General features: G+C 49.9%; 1 protein-coding gene across 5 annotated transcripts; it reads left to right on the forward strand.

The window, feature by feature from the left end:
* Window positions 1-5418: 5418 nt before the first annotated feature.
* BOK (BCL2 family apoptosis regulator BOK) lies at window positions 5419-20182 on the forward strand. 5 transcript variants are annotated; one of them, XR_010622905.1, is made up of 7 exons: window positions 5605-5630; window positions 5877-5959; window positions 6416-6754; window positions 9199-9327; window positions 13267-13430; window positions 16236-16442; window positions 19319-20181. XR_010622905.1 is itself a non-coding variant. In XM_065747890.1 (6 exons), the coding sequence occupies exons 3-6, from the start codon at window positions 6532-6534 to the stop codon at window positions 19358-19360; spliced, it is 558 nt and encodes a 185-aa protein (XP_065603962.1). In that variant the 5' UTR covers window positions 5605-5630; window positions 5877-5959; window positions 6416-6531; the 3' UTR covers window positions 19361-20182. The 5 variants fall into 5 exon arrangements, 4 of the variants coding, with proteins under 4 accessions (XP_065603961.1, XP_065603962.1, XP_065603960.1 ...); XM_065747890.1 differs by lacking the exon at window positions 16236-16442 and having other exon boundaries at window positions 19319-20182; XM_065747888.1 differs by lacking the exon at window positions 19319-20181 and having other exon boundaries at window positions 16236-17145.
* The last annotated feature ends 4752 nt before the right edge of the window (window positions 20183-24934 follow it).

Here is a 24934-nt window from a genome sequence, read left to right on the forward strand (position 1 = left end):
GTTGCTCGGTCCAAGAGGAGCTGCTGCACGGGCTGGAGTGCCCCTCTGAGCTGCACTGCAGATGAGCAGTGCGAGACTGTGCCGTTCCTGTGTTAGGCAGTTAAGCTGTGAGACTAAAGAAGGAAGGGAAAAACGTGTTGGATTTGTTACCCTCCCAGGAGCAGCTTTCGAGCTCTGGGAAAGAATGTGCTTGTACAGAGGGAAGCAAGAACTGGGCTTTGCCAGCAGCTCTCCTCCTCGCTGTGGTTTATGGCTGGTGTCTAGACTGGGCTGCTGAGCTTCTGTTCAGCAGATGCTAGGCAAGCCCGTGCCAAAACTGCCTCTGCCCCAACTTGCAAACTATACTGGCAGTGTTAAATGGGGGTTGTCCTCCCCCTTGGCCATCTTTATGGTGAGGGTTTTGAACTGAAGCAGCATCTTGCCTGAATTTAGCAAACTGAAGCAGTGGAACAGAGCTCTCCAAACCTATAACGCTTGTCCTCTCAGTGCGAGGCGCAGGGCTGATGATCCTGGTAGGCACGAGGTGACTGCTTTGTGATGGCGTCCATGAACTTCTCCAGGCCTTAAACCTTGCTCCTTGTAGGAGATGCAGGGATGGCTTTAAAGAGGAACCTGTCCCTGTGAAGACAGAACGCAGTGAGCGAGTGCATTAGAGGCCCTCTTGCTCTTACAGTGCTCTTTATAGAGCCCTCGGCTGCATGAAAGCTGCAGCAGGCTGCCAGAGCTCCAGCACCCTTGCTCCCGCATGCAGACTCACTACATGTTTTGCAGTACTGACTGCATGAGTCTCTCTTTCCCCGCTGATGCTGTGGCTCTTAGGCTGTCTTGAGTGTTCAGCAAAGCAAAGGGCCTTTATCTCCCAATTCTGCCGGTGAAGTGGAATAAGCAGGAGTGGCTCTTGCAGCTGTAAAGCTCCAAGCAGAGCTGACTCCCGGGTTGGCTCAGCATCTCTTCCCTCCCAGTGACTAATCCTCCAATTAATCCAGGCTCCTTCCAAGCTGAGAGCACAGAGTACTTGTTCTTCCAAACCATGCTCCTGTACAGCGGCAGAAAACAGCTGATGAAGCTGAATCCTAAACCCTAGCAGACGTCGGCACTCTGCTTAGGCAGGAATGGATACAGCTGATGTCTCTGCAGGGACATTGTGCTTTCCCAGCTGGTATCTTCTCACTGCCCTGGGAGTCATATGCTGACGGCAGGAGACCCCAGAGTGTCCCTGCTTAACAGAGTGAATGATGGGAGCCAGTGATGGGGGATGAGCTGCACAGCAGCCAGCACCTGGGGACAGAGCTGGCACTCGCTGAGCGCTCAAAGAGACAGCCTTGTCTGGAACCATGGCACAGCTATGGAAATTAGTGTGTCTACTCTTTGAAACAGAACAAAGCACTCTGCTGGAACCAACAGCTTTGCTTTCATTCCCTACCTGCTTTTAAACTGGAGGATGTGGAGGAACCCATTTGGAGTTGTTCACTGCAGAAAATGAGAAGAAAGAGATGGCAGTAGCTGGAATCAGGAAAGAAATGTGCTATAATTGCCTGCCATTGCCTGTGCAGATGGGCCAGAAGGAGCAGAGTGCTCAGCTCTAATTCTGATAGAATCACACTGTACTCATCCTTGGGTTCGTAAAGATCTCTGCAATCCAAACGACAGCCTCACTTACCCTCCTGAGATGCTTCTGACCCCTTCTGAGTTCAAGATTTCCTCTGTGAAACCTCCTTGTTTTTCATGCCGTTAAACTAAAATGTAGCACTGCATAAAACTGATTACTTGGAGATATGTATTCTGAGAAATGAGCTGTCGTGGTGCATATCTGACCCTCTGTGCAATGGAAACCCAACAATCCATGCTTTGTTAAGGGAAGACTCCTCTTTGCTTGCATTTGTCCAGGAAGATTTTTAAACAGAAAGATGCACAAAATGAATTGCTTGAGGACGTAGTTTCTCAAGTGAGGATTCTGAGGAGACTTTTGTGTCTTGTGTAATAAGAAACTGCAAAGCTCCTTTATGCATCTTTCTGATGTGGGGCTTGATGCCAGCATCAAAATTCTGTCCTTTGCTGCCTGGACCAAAAGAACCATTGGCAGCTCTATGACATTAATTTCTGCAAGGCTAAGTGATAGTTCAGACAAATTAGTGAATCGGTCTCATGCACTGCAGTGGCCTGATCTCATGGCTCCTTCAAGAAATTAAATGAGGTTCTTCAATCCCAAACATATAATTCTCCTATCAAAACACTGGACATATGTTAGTGGCAGCAAGAAACATGTCACTGTGTTGATTCTGTCCTGGTCTGTGGTTACCAGGACACAAGAAACCAGACCTTGGGTGTAGAGGTGCTCTGGGAATGTGCAAGAGCCATCGTGCACCGGTGCTGTGCAGGTTTGTGTGAAGCTGATGTGTCTCTCAAAACTCAAAGTAAGCATCTCCCATTTCTTTTAAATCAGCTCTGCCTGTTAAATGACTCATGCTGAACCTCTAACCTGTGTTGTCACTTCTGCTAGAGGGGCACCTCTGTCCCTTAAACCACAGATGTTCAACAGGAAGCGTGTAGGTCTGCACAGAGCCTGTCTGCAGCCTGTCTGTCTGTGGAGACCTCCAAGAGGAGATGTGCTAGCTGCAGTGGGAAGCCATGCAGCTGGCTGTGCTCCCTCCTGGGGTGAGTGTGCACAGCTTGCTGCTCTCTGATACAGTTCAGTGTGGGACCTGACTGTGGCTTCTTTCAAATTGTCTTCACCGTGAGGGATGATGATAAGCAGAACAAATAGCCATTCACTTGCAGCTTCCTGGGCATGGCTGATGGGTTGGTGGTGGGACCTGATGATCTTGGCAGTCTTTTCCAACCGTAATGATTCTATGGTTTGATTCTATGGTTCCATACTGAAGCATCTGTTGGGTCTGAAGGTTCCTCTGCTTGCTTCAGCAGAAAGCAGTGACCCAATGAGATACCTCCCTTCCTCAGAACTGCAGTTTTATGTATTTCTTCTTCATTCCTTGGAAATGCTTCCCCTAATTCTAGTTTAACTGATTGATTTCTCGTGTGCTGCAGACTTCAGGTTTGATTTGGCTGCAGTTCTGGGACCATGGAAAAGGCCATCGGTGTCAGAAGCTGCTTATTCATTTCAGCAGTTGACTCAGTTCGGTAGCTGCATCAAACATGTTCTTTTCCTTTTGTTTGGCTTTGTCTCAGGTGCTTTATGCATTCTAAAAGCCTTTTCATGTTTGCTCTTTTAATTTAGCACGTAAAGATACTGTTTCTATTTATCTCTAATTGCATTTGGATCACTCTTCAGGGGGGCATCCACCAAGTGACACGAAGCACAGATAACCCGCTAAGCAGAACACGGCGTGCTTAGCACCTGTGATACATTCAGATTTCTCATTTGTATCAGCTATAGAATTGATTTAGTACATAATTTTCCTCCTTTGTAGTCGAGAGGAGAAACGCAGCACTGAGCTGTGCTCACTTGCAAGCAAATAGGTCTTAATTCCTGCGAGTCGCTGGGACTCACCCTCCCTGAGAAACAAATGTAAAACCAGATTAAAATCGGTGACCTCAAACGAGATTTCCTGCTTGCCGATTCTGACATATGATTAAAATTGACTCAAATCTCTTTGTCTGTAATGGGCCCACCCTGGGCATTGTTGGTGGTGGCTTTAAGCACCTGGCCAGCGTTTGCTGGCATTCCAACGTGCAGTGCTGGGAGCTGATACGTGGCAGCACTGAACCAGGTGGTCCAGGTCCTGCAGCAGCTCTTGCAGTGAGCCTGGAAAGTGATCAGGCTGTGCTGTGGAGCCCACTGAAGGTACTGCTGGGGCTCTTCAAAAATATGTTCAACTTTCCCTTCTTGCCTTTCAGAGTCAGATAAATGCTCCAGCTCAAAGCTTTCCAAGTCTAAGTAAGGGAAATTCTGGAGTTCAAAGCTGAGAGGTGTAAGCTAACCTTTCTTTGGGTACTCACGCTTCTGCTTGAAGGAAGGGGCAGCTTTGTCCTGGCTGTTCTCCAAAACCCATCAGGATAGCTCAGAGTTAGGTAACAAGAAGTTGCAGTCTCTTTTCTTTGTTCATTAAGTCTCTCCCATCGCAGCTCGTGAAAGCTGTAATCATGGGAGCACTGGGAAAGCCGTACCCGGTGAGCTCTCTGCTCTTGCACAGGGCTCTCCTGGCAGCATCCATCTGCCTTGTGCAGTGGACCAGGTAGTTTCAAATCACTGCAGCTACACTTCTGTATGCAGAAATGACAGTAGGGCTGTGGCTTCGTGGACACTTGTCTAATGGCAAAGCTGAGAGGGTTTCCCTCTGCTGCCCTGCCCAGCTCTAGAGGCTCAGCCTAAACATGCTATGGAAAAAGGAGCTTAGCAGACACCGGCAGCTCCTTGGGCTGCAGCACTGTTCCTTCATGGCCAGCTCAGTGCTGTGTGCTGGGCTTCCACGTACTGTCACCTAGAGAGGCATCTTCTGGTGTGACAGTGGGCAGGGAACATGCGGGTCAGGACTGGCACCCAGGAGAGCAGGGAGCTTGTCAGAATTCTGGCAAACATTGCCATTCATTAAGCAGTACTGATATTTAAGCCCTCATCTTTGTCTCAGGGCTCTACTGAATAGGAGTGGTGTAAGCAGAACTGCTCCAGGCTGTCAGCTGCTGTAGCTTAGGCAACATTTGTAATGGTTGCTCGGCCATTAGAATTGCAAAGGCAAAAGTATGGTTGTTCAGGAGACCACGGGCTGCATTCTGCAGAGAAGGTGTGGGTCAGGGATGGGCAGCAGTCTGCAGCCTTGGCTCCAGGCTGGGCTGTGTCTGCAGTCACCACCTGTATACGTGAGGAAGGTGGCATCAAGTGCACACCAGCAACGTGGGGAAGAGATGGCAGCACTGACCCCTTGCTGCTCACCTCCTGTTGGAAAGGATGCAGCTAACTCATTAACCTACGGATTCTTCTGTCTTGGGATGGTAGAGTTTCTTTTCTGCAGGAAACATTTCTTCTCAGGGTGAGGCACTGCACAGGGAGGTGGTGGGGTCACCGTCCCTGGAGGTGCTCCACTGAGATGTGGCACTGAGGGATGTGGGCAGTGGGCACAGCGGGTGGGGTTGGACCTGCGGATTTTGGGGCCTCTTTTCCAACCGTACTGATACTGTGAGAAGATTTTCCATCACAAAGTGAGTCCAGTTGTGCTTAAGCAGCCGCAGGGGTGCACACCCCGCCTGCCCTCGCCGTGCCCACGGCTCTCTGCTCATCCCCCCCATGGCTCAGGGCTGAGCAGCGGCTGCAGCACGGCCTCCCCCTCCTATTCCAGCGCTCCCTGCTCACTCCAGAGCGTGGTCCCGAAATCGGCTGCAGCGAACCTCCTTAAGAGCACGGAAAGGGGCGGAGGAAACGCAGCTCTCCGGCTCCCACAACCCCACCTCCCGGTTATTTCATCTTCCTTACAAGGCTAAAGCTAGAAGCTTTCCCCTGCCTCTGTCCCTTAAAAGCAGCGCGGCGAGCCCCAGGGCTGTCAGCGGGATGTGGGGCTGAGGGAGATGGGGCACAGTGGGGCAGTGGAACCCTACACCCATTGACCCAGCTCGGCCGGAGGAGCACTGGACCATCCCATCGGGAGCCACTGTGTCGGGACCAAAGTGCAACACGAGGGGTAATTATATTTTTCATTAGGAAGAGCAAAAGTAACTGGCTTTGTTTAGTCTGAAATGCGTTACTGTAAGCAGCTGTGTAACAATGGGGACTGAGAAATGCATTGGCTGACACCTGAGCAGAGCCTTAGGTCTGAGTCTGCTTCCCAAAGCAGCACCAGGGCTAGAAAGACCAAGATGAATTCAGGTGGCTGAAGAAGTTCTGAGTTTTCTCCTTAGCTCTTCACACCTGGAAGCTTCTTTTTCAGAATCTGGTTCCTTTTTTTGCTGTTACTGAAGCATTTTGAGTAGCAGAAAAAACTGCAGAACCAAAACCTGTTCTGATAACTTGGTAAGGACCAGGTCTTCCATCACAGCCAAGGGCTGGTGGGACATCTCATGTGCTCCTGTGCTGTCTGCTAGTGCCATTCCTTCAGACAGATCCATGCCCCACTGTGCTGGAATGTCTGCGTCTGGCTGAGGTTGCTGCAGCTGGTATTTAGGATTCAGGTTTTTTTCCAGTTTAATTGAAACAAGATGAGGTTGTCTGCACGTCCTATGAATTGTTTCTGTGTCTGACCATCCAGTCTGTCTGCAGTGCGGTTCTGGGGCTGCTGAATGTGAATGGGCAATCGGTGGCTGAGAACTGCTGCAGGCCGTGCTGCTGGTGGGGTCAGAGCAGCTGGGGGACAGAGGATGAGACCACTCTTGTAAGCATGATGCTGCCAACATCAGTGGAACTGTCAGGTCCGATACCTGGGCTTCTGGTTGGAGTTCTGGAGAACTTAGAGATGCTCTTATTCAACAGGTACCATGAAAAGCTGTCCTTGGGGGAGCAGCTCCTGGGAGCTGTGACGGAGCCTCGTGGATCACTGCCTCCCTCAGGCTCAGCCCAGCCTGGAGCCGAGTGGCTCCACCACGACAATGGAAGTGCTGCGCTGCTCCTCTGTCTTTGCTGCAGAGGTGATGGAGGTGTTTGACAGGTCTCCCACCGACAAGGAGCTTGTGTCCCAAGCCAAGGCTCTCTGCAGGGACTACATCAACTCGAGGCTGATCCGTGCGGGCGTCAGCTGGAGCAAACCTGAGCACAGTGCCCCAGTGCCTGGTGGCAAGCTGGCCGAGGTGTCTGCCATTCTGCTGCGCCTGGGTGAGTCCCTGCTTGTGGTCTGGGCTTGGGGATCTCCCCTAGGCAGCTCCTAGGCTTGCATGTCCTTGGTTATTGCTCAGCGCTGTGGTTCTGAGACCCAACAGCAAATTAGGTTTAATTGTTTAAGACTGCATCTGTGTAAGAGTTTTGTTTCTCTCCATAGTTCTTAGCTTGGCATTTTGAACAGGGCTACTGGTGGGATCCTGGCTGCTCCACAGCTGGGCTTCATCAGCAGCCCACAGAGGTGGTTGCTTGCCCAGCTGCAGAGGTGTTTAATTAAGGGTAATTGCTTAGATATGTGGACCAGAGATTTTGTAACAGCTGCTTTTCAATGGCAGTGTGTTAACAGTGAGCTCTCTTTGCCTTTACCTGCTTCAACCATTTAGCAAGAACTTTTCTCGCTTTTGGTCACTGGGGCAGCTGTAGAATGATCCATGCTTGGGGCAGAGTACAGCTGTGGCCATACAGAGACCTCTGCACCAAACTAAGCCTTGTGATGCAGGACAACAAGGATGGCTGTCTGTACCCAACAGCACAGGGCTGCTGGTGACTTCTTAAACCACAGCCCACGTGGACACCCAGCGGCTGCCCTGGCAGAACACTCAGATGTGCACTTGATGTGGCTGTGAGAGCAGTTCTGGAGCTGTGTTTGCAGCCTGAGCACCCTCTGGCTTTAGGCTTCAACCTGCGTGCTCAAGTCGAGCACTCATCTCAGTTCCCTGCACTCTGGTTCTGGGAGGTTGCTTCCAACATCTCTCTTTGCCTGCAGGTTGGAATATCAGTTCACATTTGGCTTGGAAACTCCCACTGGCATTTGCATCTGATTTAATTACACCAAAGTTCAAATAAGTGTGGTGAAGCAACCTTTAACCGAGCCCAGCCATCTCAGGGCCAGACTGGTTCCCCCACTTTCTCCTCTTTCTTTCTAGTTCTTTTGGATGTTATCTCAAACATCTTTTTAAGGTGTAGATGGCTTTATTTTGGCTGGCTTTTATTAAACTACTATTCTTTTACATGTTTTCTCTTCTGTGCTGAATCTTCTTTTGTTTTTGTCCGTCTGTCAGCCTGGCTGCCTCTTTCTCTCTCCAGTTTTTTCCTGGGCTGGGGTTGAGCCAGATCTTCTGTGGGAGGCCAGGAGGACACTGAAGGGCAAGCAGGTGGCAGCCTGAGTCTGGAGGCGTCTCCTGGGTGACTCTGCTGCCACTGATTCTCCTCCAGATGGAGAGGTTTGGCTGATAGTCATGGGAACTCAGTGATTCTCTGAGCAAATCTGCTTGGAGAGAGCCATGGCTTGTTTGGCTCCCATGCAGCAAGAAGAGGGAGCTGTTCTTTTAGTAGGATAGTGAGAGATGGTAAAACCCAAGTGATCTCAGACCAACCTACCGTGTGTGGTGTGGGTCTGGTGGATCTGAACCAGAGGCTGCAGGCACCGAGCCCAGCCCAAATTGTTTCCCAGCCACCCCTCTGTCTGTGTGTTCTCCTCAGGGCTAGAGCAGCTGCTGAGGATGTAAGGAATGGTGCCTCTTATCAGCCCTGGCCATGTGGGTGCAGTGTTTCCTCTTTCCTTGGCCTGTGTGGAACAATGCCCTGGGTACAAAGGGCCAGAGGAGTTTGTCTGTGGCCTCCTGTGAAGCCAGGCTCTGCTGTGTTGTGCTGAGTGCTGGCAAATAGTTCTATGAATTCAAGTTGAGCAGCTGCTGCTTAACAAACCCCTGATGTGGTGATGCCTTTGTTCCCAGTTACCATTTAATGCTGTTCTGTGGGGGCTTGGTTGCCCTCCGGCTGGGACAAGCTGCCTGGGCCCTGCAGTTACATAGACTCAATGGATCCCACCCAAGTCAGAGTGTTCGATGACTCTGTGACCCTACAGACCAGATGTCTAGGGGCCATGACAGCCCTCCTCTCCCCTTGGGTGCTCCTATGCAGAAGGACAAGAGTTCATCTAGATGGCCAAATAAGAGCCTCTGTGCACAGGGCTTTGGTCCCCTGCTGTGCTCACTGTGTAATGCTCCTGCAGCATCTCTGCAGCCCTCATTAAAGGCAAAGGGACCACTGGGAGGAGGGTAGGAGCTCTGCTCCATTGCTCTGTGCACAAAGAGCTGAGCTGTGAGTCTCTGCTCAGTGCTGTGTGGCTCTGGGTGGATTCCTGGTTTCCATCAGCCTCCAGCACACCTGAGTCACTCTAATCTCACCACTTCTTTGTGCAGGTTGAGAAAGGGCATATCTCCCAACAACTCACACAGGTGCATGTGCCTCCCTTTCACTGCTGCCTTGTTCCTTTCAGGCCGTGGGGAAAGGCGGGCACAGGTGATACTGGAAAGAAGGACCACGATGCCAGGGCTGCTTCTGGGTGACCCTGGGCACCGTGCTGCCTGTTTAACACCAGGTGGAGGGGTGGGCCAAGCCTTGATTCCAGCATGCTGACCCCGACCGCTTGTTTGCAGGGGATGAGCTGGAATACATTCGCCCCAATGTGTACCGCAACATCGCCCGCCAGCTGAACATCTCGCTGCACTCGGAGACGGTGGTGACGGACGCTTTCCTGGCCGTGGCTGCACAGATCTTCACTGCAGGTACCACACCCAGACAGGGCTGGGGCGGGCAGGAACAGGATGGGGCCGCTGTTATGGGACGGCTGCAAGGTGGGGCCAGGTTTCGGAAAGAGCCGTGGGCAGTTTGGCTGCACGCCCTTCTGTAATGATTTAATGAGCTCCTCCGTGCTCTGTTGTTCTGGCAGGGAAGTGCCCCATTCTGTGCATCCTCCTGGCATTTCTTGCTCATTCTAGAAGCTGTCTCCTGCTCTGCCTCTGTAGGAGGTGGTGTTACAGCATCACACAGGGAGGTCGCTCATTCCAAGCTCCTTTGCTCACCGCTGGCAACCGGAGCAGGTTCATTACACGGGAGCCTCCCTTGTTCCAGCTCATGCTGCTGGTGCTGGGAGCCAGAGCTAACTCATCACAAGGGAGTTCCCTCTTCCTGGCTTCCTTTCCCCCTGCGACAGCCAGGGCTGCGATGGAGCCTGCTGCTTCCAGCTGCTGTCTTGTGCTCAGAGGCAGGACCAGCAGGGATGTCTGAGTGTGGCCGTGTCAAAGGGCAGGTGCCCAGTCTTGTCATTTCAGCGCTCAGCATTATTAGCCCTGAGGCTTACAGAAATGCAGAGGTCAGGTTTGCAGGCGTGAGTATTTGCAGCACAGGCAAGTAGGTTATCCTCTTAGCTGAGCACAGCTGACTGCATCCAAACCAGCCCACCTCCCAGGCGACATGGGGAATTAAGCAGAAAGCTGGATGGCTCCAGGCAGAGCAGCGTGCCATGAGCTGGGAGAAAACCCTACTGGCTGCTGGGAGCCCCACCTCGTGCTCTGACAGTGTGCATTTGTTGAGAGCTGCACTCATTGTTCTTAATTTCCCAGCTCAGGAGTTGAGTGAGAGAAGCTTGAATGCTTTTAAATGTTATGGTCCTATTTTTGTTGATGAAAGTAAAGCTGGAAATTGTACCTCTTGGCCTCAGGCTTGGGGGCTTTGGGGTGATAAGGCTGCAGACTCAGCCCTTTGAGGATGGCAGTGGGGAAGCCTTGGGGACGTTGTAAGAGCCCAGATTGAAGCTCTGCTGTGGGTGCTGGGGACTCAGTGCTGTGTTAGCCTCCAGCAGATGGCTGTGCACTGGTGTGGGTTCCAACCTTACACTGTATTGCGTGCTCTGGTTTCATTCTCATCTCTGCCTCATACCAACCAGCCTGTGGGTGTGAGGCTGGGGCAGTGCTTCAATGGCTTTTATCAGCTCCTTACTGTATCTTCTCTTGCTAGAGGGCTGCTGAGAAGCAGAGGGGGAAGAGTTCGCTGATTTTAGCAATCCTGAGTCCTAGCGGCAGTCTCAGGACCCAGCATTTAATGTTAAATCCAGCAGATCAGTGCTGGCAGTCACAGCCAGACACTTACTCCTCATTTTTTTCATAGTTCAGAGGAAAGAGGCTCTTACTGGGCGGAGGAAATAGGAGAGCTCAAATGCAGCCTGAATTTTCAAGCCAATTGCCAATGGCTAAAGCATCTGACTCTGTTTTTCATTGTCCAGTTTATTAAGAAAACAGCTCCAAATGACAGAGCAGTGCCAAGACAATCTGAGGAGCCCATCAGTGACTCACAGTGCCTGTCCAGCAATGGAATGTGAGAGTTTGACCCTATCCTTCTCGAGAGGACAGCTGGCCCCCTGCTTGGCACCACTGTGTGAATGTAGCACTGAGGGATGTGGTCAGTGGGCGTCTAACAGAGTCATAGAATGGCCTGGGTTGAAAAGGACCTGAAAGATCACCTAATTTCAACCCCCCTGCCATGGGCAGGGTCACCAACCACTAGAGCAGCCTGCCCAGAGCCACAATATGGTGGGGATGGGTTGGTGGGTGGACCAGATGACCTTAGAGGTCTTTTCCAACCTCAGTGATTCTATGCTTCTATGATTATCCTGGTTTTATAGTTTTGAGTGCTGGTAAGCTTTGAATTATCAGTGCTTGGGCTGTGGTGAGCCCTGTGCCTTGTGCACATCCCTCTTGGCACCTTTTTTTCCACCAGAGGAGAGTGTGCTGAGCCTGGCTGTGTCCTCCAAGCTGCTGAAATGTAGCACTAGATTATGTTTCTCTGAGGTCTGACTGGCAGGTCTGGTGGATGCTGAGTGGAGCGAGGGCAGTTTATCTGAGTGCTTGGGCAGCACGGTGCTGGGGCTGTGTGGCCACACACTCCCCTGGGCTCGCTGACATGCAGTGGGAATGCATTCAAGAGCAGCTCTTTCCTGCTAATTTATTTTCCCTCGGGCTCACAGTGTTTACATACCTCCAGCTCCAAGGCTGGCCTTGAGGCTGCAACTTGTATTTCTTACTTTTAAAAACAACTTCTAAGTGTCTTTTTGTGTTGCATGTCTGTGGGCAGAAAATTTAGGGCATTTTCTGCTTTAATCACTCTTTCCAGGACCAGTCCCATCCAGCTGGTGCAGATGCATCCAGCTGCTGCCACCCTGCCTCCAGCACTGGTGATGGGAGCTGTGGTGTGGAGGAATTGGGAGGGGATTTCCTACTCCCCAACCTCTGTGGCTCAGGTTTGCTGTGAACAGGAAAAGCAGCGTCAGGGATTGGTTTGACCCTTATAGAGTGCTCTGTAAAGAGGAGGGAATGGGATGTGACCACTGAGCCCTTCACATCCATCACTTCGACAAGCATTGCTGCCAGCTTGTGTCACCCGTGTGAAGGGGAGGGCTCTGTCCCTGTGCTGGGGTGGGCTTCACCCCCTGAAATATCCAGAATCTGACAGCCTGCAACAAGCACCATTGACCAGTGGGGATTGCAAGAACTGCAGGGGTGTTCCCTACATCCTTCCCTGGAGCAGGACCAGTGTCAAAGGGCAAACTGCTTTGCTGTATGTTAGAACCACAGAATCAGAATCGCAGAGGTTGGAAAAGATCTCTAAGGTCACCAGGTCTGACCCATCCCACCATGCCCACTGACCATGTCCCTCAGTGCCACATCTGCACAGCTCTGGAATACCTCCAGGAAAATATCAGCCACTTTATCAGTAGCTTCCTATGATCCCACGATAATACCTATGGAGAACAGAAGATCACAGGGGGTTATTATTGCTGCTACAGTGCCTTGCAAAATGTTCTTCTGTAGATTTTGATGTCGCATCAGTCATGAGTGGAAAAATGGCTTTTTTGGAACAAATGGATATTCGTCCGCCTAGCAAACCATTCCTGTGGCTGATATTTGAATAGTTTCTCTATAAAGCAAACTTCCCAGCAGAGCCAGATGAAATCCACATACTCCTGTGCTGTGTGCATGCAGTGTTCCCATGTTTCTGCTCCTGCTAAAAGCCTGATCAGAGATTAGCAGCTGTGATGCCTGAGCGTGGAGGATTTACACCCTGTGGTGCTGGCTCAGCATGGGGATACCCAGGAGCTGGCTGGTGCCCAGAGCACAGCTCAGAGATGGATTGCCAGCGCTGCAGGGAGGTGGCTGCTACTGGGACGGCATCCACGGGGTGCTTGCTGCTGGCAGGAAGCTCTGCTTAGGGGAGATTAGATAGCTGGTGGACATGGCTGGCTGCACTGCCCTCAGTGGGGCAGCTCCATGAGCTGTGAAGTGCTCGTGGAGTTACCTGGTTAGAGATTGAGTCCAGGAGGACTCCGACTGTCTTGGACCTGTAGCTCTTGGTTATGGTAGAATGGACTGTGCAGATGCTCATTGCTTATGTGCTCTGTCTCTTTGGGACAGCCTCCTTTGATCTAGGAAAAAAAAACAAGCAGGAATGTCCTTCTGTCTTCGGGTGGCATCTTTGGGCTGCTTCCTCCAAAGCTGCACACGTGGAGCTAAGCAGTGGTCACAGCACACCCAGCTTTACACAGGCAGGCATGCAGGACCACTGCAACAGCCAGGCTCAAAGCCTCGTGCTCGCAGGGTGGGCATATGTGACAGAGGAGGGCTTTGCCCTTTGATCCATGTAAATGTGACCACTTTCTCTTCTTTCCACAGGCATAACGTGGGGCAAGGTGGTGTCCCTGTACGCGGTGGCAGCGGGGCTGGCAGTGGACTGCGTGCGGCACGCACAGCCAGCCATGGTCCACACCATCGTGGACTGCCTGGGAGAGTTTGTCCGCAAGACCTTGGTGACGTGGCTGAAGAGGCGAGGAGGATGGGTAAGACAAGCTGGCTGGTCTGGCTTGCTTCCCCACGGGCAGACCAGGAAACAGCCCAGTTAATGAATCTTCATGTCGGATAATACTGAGTGAGATTGTTCCTACACCTGTGCTAGGCTAGTGTAGCTGTTGCTGTTTCCTTATCCTGACCTCAACAGCATCAGCTGTTCTGGTCCTCAGCTTCCTGTGCACTAATTCAATCCACACCCACTGATGCCTCTTCTGTTCCTGTCCTGAGTTTCTCTAGAGCAGGCAGGCAGTTGTAGCAGCAGACTGTAAACAGAAGCCAGCACCTGATTTCTGTGATTCTCTCTATAGCCTGTGGGAAATACAATGCTCCTGTAGAGAGCAATTTCAAGTAAGAGCTTTATTTAGGTGCTGTGGAATAGCCAGACACTCACCAGCAACCTCCCCAGGAGCTGGTGGCTGAGCTGTGGGCAGGGTCAGAAGCAGGGTGATGTACAAGATGGGGGCAGCTGGAAAGGTAGCAGCATCCTGATTTCTGATCCCTTGCCACATAAGTGTCATTGCCACCTTTGGTCATTCCTGCCCTCTCTAATGCTGTCACCTTGGGGTCATGGAATGACCCCATTCACCTTGGGAATGAACTCACCAAGCTGTACTGTTCCTGGACCTAAAATCCCCACCTCAGCCCATAAGTGAGGTTTACTCTGAGCACTGGGCTGATGGAAATGTTTTCTCCAAAACAGTTTTTCCTTTGGGAGATTAAAAAAAAAAAAAGCTTCCTTAAAATTGGAATGTTGCATAGGAACATGTCCCCTCCTCCTATTTTCCCAACTAACTTGCTTCCTTGTTCTGGTAAGCCATGTATGTTCAGATAAGTTAACATCTTGTTTTAATTTTTGTGGTGTGTTGTTAGACTTCAAAACAAAGTGTTTGATAGTTCCAAATGGATATTTTTGGAAAGTCTGTTGCATAGCAAGCAAGCCACAGAGCCCATCACAGTGCACATCCCTGCACAGATCCTCAGCCGAGGAGAGGAGCCCTGTCCTTGTCTGCTCCTGGTGCAGCCATTCCTACTCCGGTGCCATTCTGTTTGCTGTGTGCTGCTGAAGCCACACTGCTTGCTCTCAGGATCCAGCCCTAGGAAAGGGAAGCCCCTGATCAGACAACAGGGCTGTGAAAGCTGCTGGCTGGTGCTGATTGCCTCCTGTCGTAAGCACCCTTATCAGCGGCTCTGGGCTGCACAGAGGAGATAGCTTCCCTCCAGAAACAAGTGGTTCCTTCAGCTGAGGGGAAGTCTCCTTATCCCAGTGCCTTTGTGCTGTGTTTCCCTGAGCGTTGTTCCTCTCAGTCGAAGCATTGCAGCGTGACATTTCCCAGCCCTGTTCCCATAAGGGCCAGACGATGTGGCTCTGTGCTGGAGACCCTTTCATCTGCTGCCTGACCTCACTGCTGCTGGTTTGTTTTGGCCTGGTGTCTGCCTTTCCTCTGTGCACATGGCCCTGCCACACACCTGCTTGGGCTGCCAAGAGGAACCTCTGTGCTCCAGGCTGTGGCGGGAGAGCCTCTGCTCAGCAGCAGGACTCATATGGTCTTTATAGTTTGGAGAAAGCCTCTAACTGCCACGGTCCAACACCTCTCAGGAGAAAGAAGAGATGTTTAACTCTTGGGTGTACCATCTGTCCCCAAGGAGTGTTCACAGTCTCAGCAGTGGCTTTGCAGAGCAGTGGAAAGGTTTCTTAGCAGCTGCTACGGATGTTTGCTCCAAAGAAGAGCTCCAGACCTGAACTTGCTCAATGAATAATTAGCAGGCAAAGATCAAACTGTAACTGTGGCAGCTTATCAGTGCCTCACAAAGGCCTGTTTAATTAAGTGGCTTTGAAATGTTCGGTTTCAGTGCCTTATCTGGGATGCGTTGTTTGGATTGCAATAACCGAGGCGATTGTTAAGCAGCTGAGTTGTGTTTATCCAAGCGAGCACCGTGCCAGCCTCAAGGTGCTGCTGAGCACGGCTCCACTCAGCTGGCCACGAAGAGCTCCTTACATCACAGAGCAGGTGATGCTCACCTGAAGCTGCCTCTCTTCAAGGAGGACTGCACTCTGCTCACAGAATGATTTGGGTTGGAAGGGACTTTACTCTGGGCAACAGTGCCAGGCTTTCATCACTTTCTGAGCAAATATTCTTTTCCTAACCCCTGACCTAAGTCTGTTAGCTCATAGCTCCTTGTGCTTGGTTTTGTGGCTAAACATCAGCCCATTTTGCAGGCAATCTCCCAGAAGATGTGATTTTTCTAACCACCTCTGTCCTGTTCGCTTTACCCTGCAGATATTTTCCACTCTCTCCTCCTGGTCCCAACTGAGATCGAGTCTCCATCAATTCAGTGCATTGTTATTTCTGTTCCTCACTGGCTGCTGTTCCTGTCAGTACCTGACAGTGGCTGCCCAGCGATCCGTACCTCTGTCCCATGTGCCAGGCAGCACTGCAGCCAGCAGACACATTTCCACAAACAAAGCTTGCATTGCTCGTGATTTAAATCATGGCTTTACTTCCTTGAATGCGTGCCAAGTAAAACATTAAGGCAAGAGAAAAAGTGCAAGCAACTTGAGCTGATATTAAACAGGACAACCTCGGGGAAGCATCGTGCTTTTCAGAAAGGGATGGGAGGGCTGCTGTTGCCAAAGCTCCTCTTGGGAAAGGGAGGAAAGTTTCTTTTGCTGTTGAAAATGGAAACGCTTGATGATCCTCCTGTAGCACTCCTTTCCCCAGGCGTGGCTCGTTTTGAGGTGCACAGTGGCAGGGTGGGTCTGGGCATGGCCACTGACCTCTGCTTCCCCTCCTCAGGCAGACATCACCAAGTGTGTGGTGAGCACTGACCCCAGCCTCCGCTCCCACTGGCTCGTGGCCGCTGTCTGCAGCTTTGGGCACTTCCTCAAGGCCATCTTCTTCGTGTTGCTGCCCGAGAGATGAGCCCACTGCCCTGTGCCCCGTCTCCTCCCCCACTCCAGAAGCATTGGCTGTGGGCTCTGAAGAGGAGGAAGAGAAGAACTGGTAACAGACACAACTTGTTCTCCTCTCCCTTAGCTGGTGGCAGCTGATGGACCTTACTGTCCTTCGGTGATCGCAGGAGCCTCTCCCCCTCATTCCTGTCCCAGGTGCCCTGTTTCCCACGGGGACCAGAAGAGGAAGGGGCTACGATTTGAAATGGAATAGAAAGACGCACAGCCCTCCCTTGCTGCATGCAATCTCCTTCCAGTCCTCAGGCTCACGTTGTGTCACTTCTTGTTGTTGTATTTTGCTAAGACTCCATCTCCTCGTTGTTCCTAGCTCTGTAATGGCACTCTCCCCACAGCACAGCGTGGCAGAGGGCACCATGCTGTGATGGAGTTTGCATGGAATGGAACCAAACATCATTGTCAGACACTTCACCCTCTGACCTTCCTTGGAGAATGCATTTTGTGGTGCAAGGCAGCTGCAAGGGATGCACTTAGCAAGGGTGCTGCTCTGACCTCTCACTGAGCCCCTATGGAACAAAGGAAAAAGCAACTCAAGCTGGAATTTCGCAGTGGAGACAAAGCTCAATGTGTTAGTGGGACAGGTGAGATGAGGCAAGCAGTAGGTGAGCTGCTTGGTGTTACAAAGGGGGAAAGCTGTGTCAAAAGCAACTGTTTTATATTTCTCCTTTAATGTCTTCAGGAGTACAGCCTGTAGTCCTCTTTGTATTGAATAATAAATGAAAGTAGGTGTCGTTTCATTATTGTAAAGGGTAATGTATTTGTTTCCAGAGTTAAAAATTCCAAAAAAGGCCAAAACAGTGCAGAGATGAACACTGGAGCCATGCTAAAAATACTCCAGCATTTCCCCTCGTAGAAAATGTTAATGTGTTAAAAGCTCCACCCACCTGCTTCGTGCTGGGGGCTCAGCCCATGGTGTGGCCATGCCACAGGTGGATGTTCCAGGGACTGGAGAGCTGCTCTTGTACAACCAGAGTGGGTGTCGTGTACGTGGTGAGCTGAGCTAACCACACTGAGAGCACAGAGAGCAATAACTGCTGTGGAAGCAGACTGCTAGGGGGATGCAGCTTCCTTGTCTTAAAGAAGCTTATTAAAGCCAGGCTTGTGCTTCCTGGAAGAACCCCTGCTATGTGTTGCTTGGACAGCTCTGCAGCTGGTGAAGTGCAGCCCACCTTGTTGTGCCTCGTGGTTTATGGGGTGTGGGTGAGCTCACGGAGCCAGCACGATCATGCTGCAACAGCAAAGACCTTCCTCAGTTTTGGATGCTGGTTTGAAATGTAATGCTTTAGGCTATGACTGCTCTTAGAGTAAGCAAGGGATATCAGAGAGACCAACCAGTAACATCAAGAGTTAAAGGCACCAATTAAATCAGCTTGAGAAAAAAAGATAAGAATGATAAGCCAAAGAAAGCAGCATTGCTGGAGAGGAATGTGTGTGGGTGGGAAGGGGCTGCACACAAAGCAGACAGCAATTCCATCTGGAAGCTGCAGACAGCAAAGGGCTGGGGAAGATCCCTGCAAGCAGGTCTCGGTCCTTCACCTGCAGCAGCAAAAGGCAGCATCACTCACATCCTGGATGCTGTGGAGGATGTGGGCTCCCAGTGTTATCTGTGTGTAGTTTTTGAGAGCTGAATGCATGATATCCAGCTGGGCAAGTGGTGTGCAGAGAGCCTGGAGCAGCTGATTCTCCAGGCTCGTGCTCTCCCAGGCAGACTTCTCCATCTTGCTTCCTTCTCTTCCTGTTTGCTAATATGTATGTGGACTGGATTCAGCGTGCTGCTCATCCTGTGTCTCTTAAATCAGGAAGATACTTCTGGGGAAACCCATGGGCTCTCCTTGTGGGGAAACCATGCAGCACACTGCTGGAGGAGCCCTGGGCTACCAGCTCCTAAACCACAATGGCTCCTAAACCATGTTCCTAACTTAGCCCAAAATGTTGTGCTTTAAGAGTATGTCTGCATCTGCTCCTGTATGATTTCTCACTGCCCCATGCAATAACCACAATCTCACCAGTCTTCCTATGAAAACAAACAGCAAGCAGTACTGTTCACACTGTCATGCATTTCTAAGTAGTGGTCTCAAGCCTGCTCTAGCTGGGTATTTATACTGTGTTTAGCTCTAGTTGTAATATTTAGGCGTTTCAGAGTACTTCCAGAGGTTCTTGACAATCTCAACAAGTCTGTGGTTCTGTGGTTTCTTATCCTTCTCCTGTTCTGCTCAATCCTACCTGATGGAGACATTGGGTTGGTTGTTTATTGTCCCAGTAAACATCTTCCTTTTATGTGAAGGGTAAAGATCTTGGAATTGTGTTGAATTTATTTAGCTGCTGAGGAAAAGGACACCGTTTGTGGAAAATGGCACACTGAAATGGGCTTGGGCTATTGCTCTGGGGGCATGGGAATGCCCAGAAAATGGCAGTGAGGAGGGAGAAAAGGTTGCAGTGGGGAAAGAGCACTCGGTCAGTGGAAATATTCATTTTATCAGAAAGGTAGAGAGCACAAAACTCCTCTTGGCTGGTGTGTTCCAGTGACAGGCACTTGAGCAATGCTTATCGTGTCCTAGAGCTGACATTGCATGAGCCACAGCCTCACTTACACGGTCCCTGGTCGAACACTGGCACTCAGTTCACCTTCTTCAAAGCACCTGGAGAAACTGAAGTGGTCTCACGGTTGCCCAGCTGACATCACGTGCTCCTGCACTGCCATTTCTCTTGAAAATAGAAAGAAAACAATCTGTGAAGCCCTTAATTTACCAGGCTCACATCTGTACTTCATACTGAAGTACAAAACAATAGAGTCAGGGAGTGACAGTAGGGTTTCCTGCAATACTGAAGTACCAAACTTCCTCATTTTCACTCCTGTTGTTCGGACATAGAGTAAAAAGTCTGTCTCATTTTCTGCAGTTCTCCTTGCAGTGTGCAAGCCTCGTGCATGGATTCTGTGTGCAATTCAGTTGAAGATGAAGCAGGTTCTGAGTCTCAGATGGCTTTCTGAGAAGACCAGGCCCCCGAGTTGTTCCAATGGCCTTGCCAAGAGCTTTCTTCATGTGCCTCTCACCCACATGTGGCTCCTTGAATTTCCATTTCTTCACCGATGAAGAAATTCTGTCAATACAGATTCTGTAATTTTTGATAGCCATAAATTTGCCACAGTTAATTATTTTCTTAGGGCAACATGAAAACAATGCATTTCACCAAGCCAAAGGGAAGGAAACAGCAGCTTAATATACTGCTGGCAGAGTCTATAAATTTCTTCTATCCGAGTGGTTTGACAGATGGAGTTTAAATACTCCCTCAGAAAAGCCTGTAACCTCTTCAACTCTAAACATTTTGACCCACTGGGATTATGAGCCTGCAGCAGAGCAAAACAGAGTGATCCTCAGCTGAACTTTACACCACCATGCAAGACCTGGAAGTGCATTGCACGTTCAGGCAGAGTCTGTGGGAAATAGAATACTCCTGGGTCAACCACATGATTGACCCAGTGGGTGTCCAGGCAAGGTCATATAAAAAAGACTTCCCTTTCCACAAAAAAGTAAAAGTAAAAAATGTGTTGGGAAAATACTTTCCAGCTCCCTTGAAAACATATTTGAGACTTCAAGCTTCGAAGAAACTTTGTCTCGTTCCTTGGCCCAAAGCTAGACAGCACTACAGTTTTCGTTCTCCATCGTCAAATCATTAAAGTTGGAAAAGACCTCTAAGGTCATCAAGTCCAACCACCCACCTACCACCAATATTGCCTGCTAAACCACGTCCCTCAGTGCCACATCTCCACTGTTCTGGACCACCTCCAGGGCAGCCTGTGCCAGTGCTTCAGTGCTCCTTCAGAGAATAAGTCATGTCTCTACTTATGTCAGATCTCGAATGGCTAAGCTAAGCTCAGAACAAAGGGCTAAAGAAACCAATCCCCTGTTGTTTCCACTGCCAGCCCTATCTCATGACCTTCTCTCGTACTTGCATTATCCTGCACCAAAGCTAGATAAAGTGAGTTCCCACCTCCACAATGCTCCATCCCCTGCTGGAACATGACCTTGATCCCATGACCCTTCCAGTCCACTGAACGGCACACAGAGGACTGTGAGAGGTAATGAGAGCTTCGTCATCACTGATCTGCTGGGAGCCAAGAGGGTGGGCAGGGCAAGTCCCACACCAGCTCTTGGTCCCCAGCATGAGGTGCCCTCACTGTTCCCAGCCTGACATTCCCACAGCCACGCAGAGGATCTGCAAAGCCCTCTCTGTTTCACAATGTCAACTCCTTGCACCTCATGTGACAGCGCTGCGCTGCGCTGACCGCAGAGGTGGTTTTGTTCCCATTTTCCACCAGAATTAAGCCTGATTTTTCTGGTAATCTGAACATTAAAATTTTATTTTAATCTCATTGACACTTCAAAGGAAAAACTGAATCATCACTAAGCTGCTAGAACATTACTCTCAGTTCCTCAGCCAGGAGATACCGAGTGCCTTCTGAAGCCTGGCAAGCTTCCACAAGCAAAATCCCTGTCCTGCTCGGTGCTGGAGGGGCTGTCACAGCTCCTAGGGAGCAGTGTCTGACCCCACAACCATCCCAGAAACCCATCAAGCTGCTTTCTGTCCCAGAGGAGGCAGAGGGGAGGCCTCGTGGTAGCCTACATCTCCTTCATTGCGTTCTATGCCTCCCTCATAGTGGTCCACATCTCCCTCCTGGCAGCCTCCCAGCCCAAGCTCAAGCAGCATTTGGACACGGCTCTCACACATAGAGTTTGCCTTGGTGATCCTTGTGGGCCCTTTCCAACTCAGGATGTCCCAGGATTCTGTAAGTTATGCAGGATGAGAAAGGAGGGGGCATGGCTGGCACTTGTGCTTACAGCATAGGCTGCTGTTTGCTGGTGTGTGCTGCAAGCTGTGGGGTGGTGGCTGATGCTAAATTACCCAAAGCTGTGAAAAGATGCTTCAAATGTCTGTGCCCTCTGTTTTTATGGCTTAACTGGAGAAGAAGAACAGTACTGCTAAAAATACTTACAAGTTCAGTGTAGCATTCTGTCTCTGAGGGAGAGCAATGGCCTCACAAAGTGAAGCCAAGGCTGTATATTATTACAAGCAATAAACCTACCGGAGTCTGTAGCTGGTGTGCTCTAAATTATGAGCCAGCCTCCCCAAAGCCTCCAGCACAGAGGTGGGAAGGCTGGAAAAACAGCACGGCAGCCTCGCTTAAAATTCAAGCAGCTTAATTAAGGAAAAAATATCCAGTTAGTAGCATGTTGTGTATTAGTTTGACACTGTTCACACAGCTGAGGGCTCAGCAGCCTCTGTGACCCTGCACCTCGGCCCATCACTGCATGCTATCCAAAAAGGGATGTCTTGGGGACACGGGGAGCCTGGGCTGACAACGTGTGGAGCAAGATTGATTTGCTGCTACTTAGATGAGCCCATTTAGGAGTTTGTGAACTGCAAAGCACTGAGAGAAAGGAAAATGAAAAGAGCTGAGGAGTGCAGTGGGGTCGAAGTGTGTGCGCGGATTCACAATGTACTTTCCAGAAAACAGTTATCTTGCATAGATAGCTTCTTACTGAGAAACGTTTGTTGACTATATATATTTATATCTCCAGACATAAAAATTTCAATCACTCCTTCTTTTGAAAGGCGTAAGAGCAGCTGAGAAAACATTTGCCATTTTTCAAAGGGCTTTATTTACATTAACATCAGAGTGATTCAGGACCGAGGCACCGGGCAGGGCTGGAGGCGACTTGCTTCTGCCCTTGAAGATGGAGTAGAGGCTTACATCAAAAGTGGGATTTAATCCTGGTGTTTTTCACTTAAAAGATTTAGCAAAGTGCCTCCCTTTTACTCATCAATGTCTCCAAGCACTCTCGAGCTTTAAAGAAGTAAAATACAGAGTGGCTTTTCTTATTTATAAAGCTAGCAGTGGTCAGCTGGATGGCAGGAGTCCTCACATGCCCGAGGTCTTGTCCCCAGCCTCCCCAGCTCCAACACTTGTACTTCTGCTGCAGTCTCCCCGACATTTTCCAATCTTTTTGCATTCGTACTTTGATAATGTCAAGGTTGCCCCAGGCCATGTCCATACAGGGCTTGGGTGCTGTGGGTATAGCCATCCGTGCTATTAAGCCAACCTAAGCAGCCACACTGCAGACATAATTCCTCTCAAAAGAGTGCTGGAGTTAAAAACTGGACCAGTTAGAGGAAAACAAGGGAGGGGTTTGCTCAAAACATCTCCTCTGTTGTTTTTTGTTTGAGCTAATGGATTCATGATGTGAAGGGGAAAACGATGGGGAAGAGGGCAGCTGGGTGCTGCTGGCTGGTCCTGCACGTCCCACTGTCAGACTTCTGAGCTGATCTCTTGCTTGAGTTGTGTGCAGGGTTTTGTGGCTCCCTGGGGCATTTTGCAGCTTTCCCCTGAGGCCAGCTAAATCAACCCACACGTCTATGTGTTGTCACCACTCATGTGTCCCAGTGAGGAGGAATAGCTTCATTTGGGTGTGTTTAAAACATTTCTAAAAACGGCTTGTGGTTTTGACCTAAGAAAATGCATGAATGATTTCCAGAAAAAAAAACAAAAAACAAAAAACCCTTGACATCCAAGCACACTTACTACGTTTACTTCTCCTGCAGTGCAGCTGCTCCAGCCTCGCTTTCCAGGAGCAGGATCAGCACGAGTGTGCAGAAAAACAGCTCGGAAAATATGTGCACATGGGCCTGTTCCCCAGGCACTCATGGGAGAAGATAAACAATTGGCTTGGAAATAATCCTGACACCTTCCTTTCCACATTTAGCAACCTCTCAACCTGCTGAGAGTGTGTTAGGTGACTTAAAAGCTGTCATGGGACCTAAAGACTGCTTATCTCCCCCTTGCTGGCTTCTCTGTGGGATGGTCAACTTGCTGGGTGGGTCTTCGTGGGATGTTTGCAAGGAGGTGCTTAGCAAGGAGCTATGTATATGCTGCTTTGGCCTCTTCCATCTAAGATGCTGTGAAAAAATAAAGCAGTGTAAAAGGAAGGGCAGAGTAAGAGAGCTCACTGGTTGTATTGCTGCTCTGCCACCTCTTCTTTGCTGGGGTGGTATTCAGATGTGTTCGTGATCTGCATGCACCAAACCTGCTCTGCTGTGCCATCCTGAGCTGCTGCAAGGGCAGAAGCACCAGGGGAGGCTTCAAAGAGTTTGCCAGCCTCTGTGGTTCTGTGTTTCTAACACTACCAGTTGCTTCCCTGTTACTGCTGTGGTCACCTTTGAAGGCTGGAAGCCTGAACCAAATTGCAGTAAAAATGTAAGTAATAAGTAATAATAAAGTTAAATTATAAGTAATAAAGTTAAATTATAAGTAATAAAGTTAAATTATAAGTAATAATAAGTAATGTAAGTAAAAAGTAATAATTCCGTATCAAACAATTAAAAAAACGGAACACAGAAAGGCATAACTGCAGTCCTATAGGAATGAGATCAGGTCTGGAGGTTCAAGTGCAACAATCAGCTTGTTCCTCAATTGGTGTTGCTCCAGTGTGTCCTAAGGAAAGCTGTCTGCAGGAAACTTTGCTGCTTTAATTTGTCCAGAGATTAAACTTTTTCAAAAGAACAGAAAGGGGTGAGAGTGCTCCTGCAGTGGCTCTGCTTCTGGAGTTTTCTGTTGAGCCAGGAGGGTGCCAGCAGCTCCCAGGGGGCTGCCTTGTTTGTAACTGCTTGAACATGGGTCAGTCTATTTCTAGCCTGGATGGGTGTAAGGAATCCAGTCCCCAAAAAAAAATGCTGTTGCTGCAAAAAAATCGGTGTTTGGCCTGGTCTTGTCTCAGAGGAAACACATGATCATTCATAGTACTTGGATGATGAATGTGGAATTAAAGGAGAAATCTCCATGCCCAGACACATCAGTGCTTCAGGCAACAGGGAAAAAATATTTCAAGGTTGGAAGACATAAGCAGGCGGTCCCTCTTTAACTCAGTGCTGGTAGCTCTGCCCAGTTAATTACCCTGGGGCTTGAGATGCTCCGTGGCTCCTGTGTCCTTTAGCAGCTGGCTGCAGAGCTTCCCTGGGCTACCTGACCTCTGCTGGGGCAGCTCTCTCTCCTATTTCTCAGTGTCTCCTTTTTCTTCATCTGCAGAGCTGGCTTTTTCCATATGCTGCTTGCTGGAGGCAACAGCATGACAGATTTCTTATTTCCCCTTGAAAGTCAAGGCTGAAATTCTTGCCTGGCCCTTTCAGTTGCGTACGTGGTCACCTAGACCATGATTGCATGGGAATAAAGATGACATTACTGCTACAGCATTGCTGAGCCCACGCAGCTGGATAAAATGAAGGGGGAGCTCAGCACAGACACTGCTAAGGAGGAATTTGGGTGCTTGCAGCTGCTCTCTGTTCTCCCCCAGGGACAAATCCCCAAGTTTCTCCTCCTGGCTGCCCACGTCTGTGCATTAGGACATCTGGAAGCAAGACCTGGAGGCAACCTCCACTTGAAGGCTGTAGAGGGAACTACGAGACAACAGGATTGCTTTGAGATTTTGGTTCCTTTTGGAAACCAGGCTAAAACCAGGCTCCATCACCAGCAGC

The sequence above is a fragment of the Cyrtonyx montezumae genome, unplaced genomic scaffold, assembly GCF_038088225.1.
Source record: "Cyrtonyx montezumae isolate F1298 unplaced genomic scaffold, pur_monq_1.0 scaffold_5, whole genome shotgun sequence".
Lineage (NCBI taxonomy): Eukaryota > Metazoa > Chordata > Aves > Galliformes > Odontophoridae > Cyrtonyx > Cyrtonyx montezumae.

Excerpts from the sequence above, each read along its gene's own strand:
- BOK (XM_065747889.1), top strand. The coding sequence starts at position 6,532 with ATGGAAGTGCTGCGCTGCTCCTCTGTCTTTGCTGCAGAGGTGATGGAG. Across the intron at positions 6,755-9,198 it reads TGCCATTCTGCTGCGCCTGG|GGGATGAGCTGGAATACATT; the intron begins GTGAGTCCCTGC and ends GCTTGTTTGCAG. Across the intron at positions 13,431-16,235 it reads TGAAGAGGCGAGGAGGATGG|GCAGACATCACCAAGTGTGT; the intron begins GTAAGACAAGCT and ends TCCCCTCCTCAG.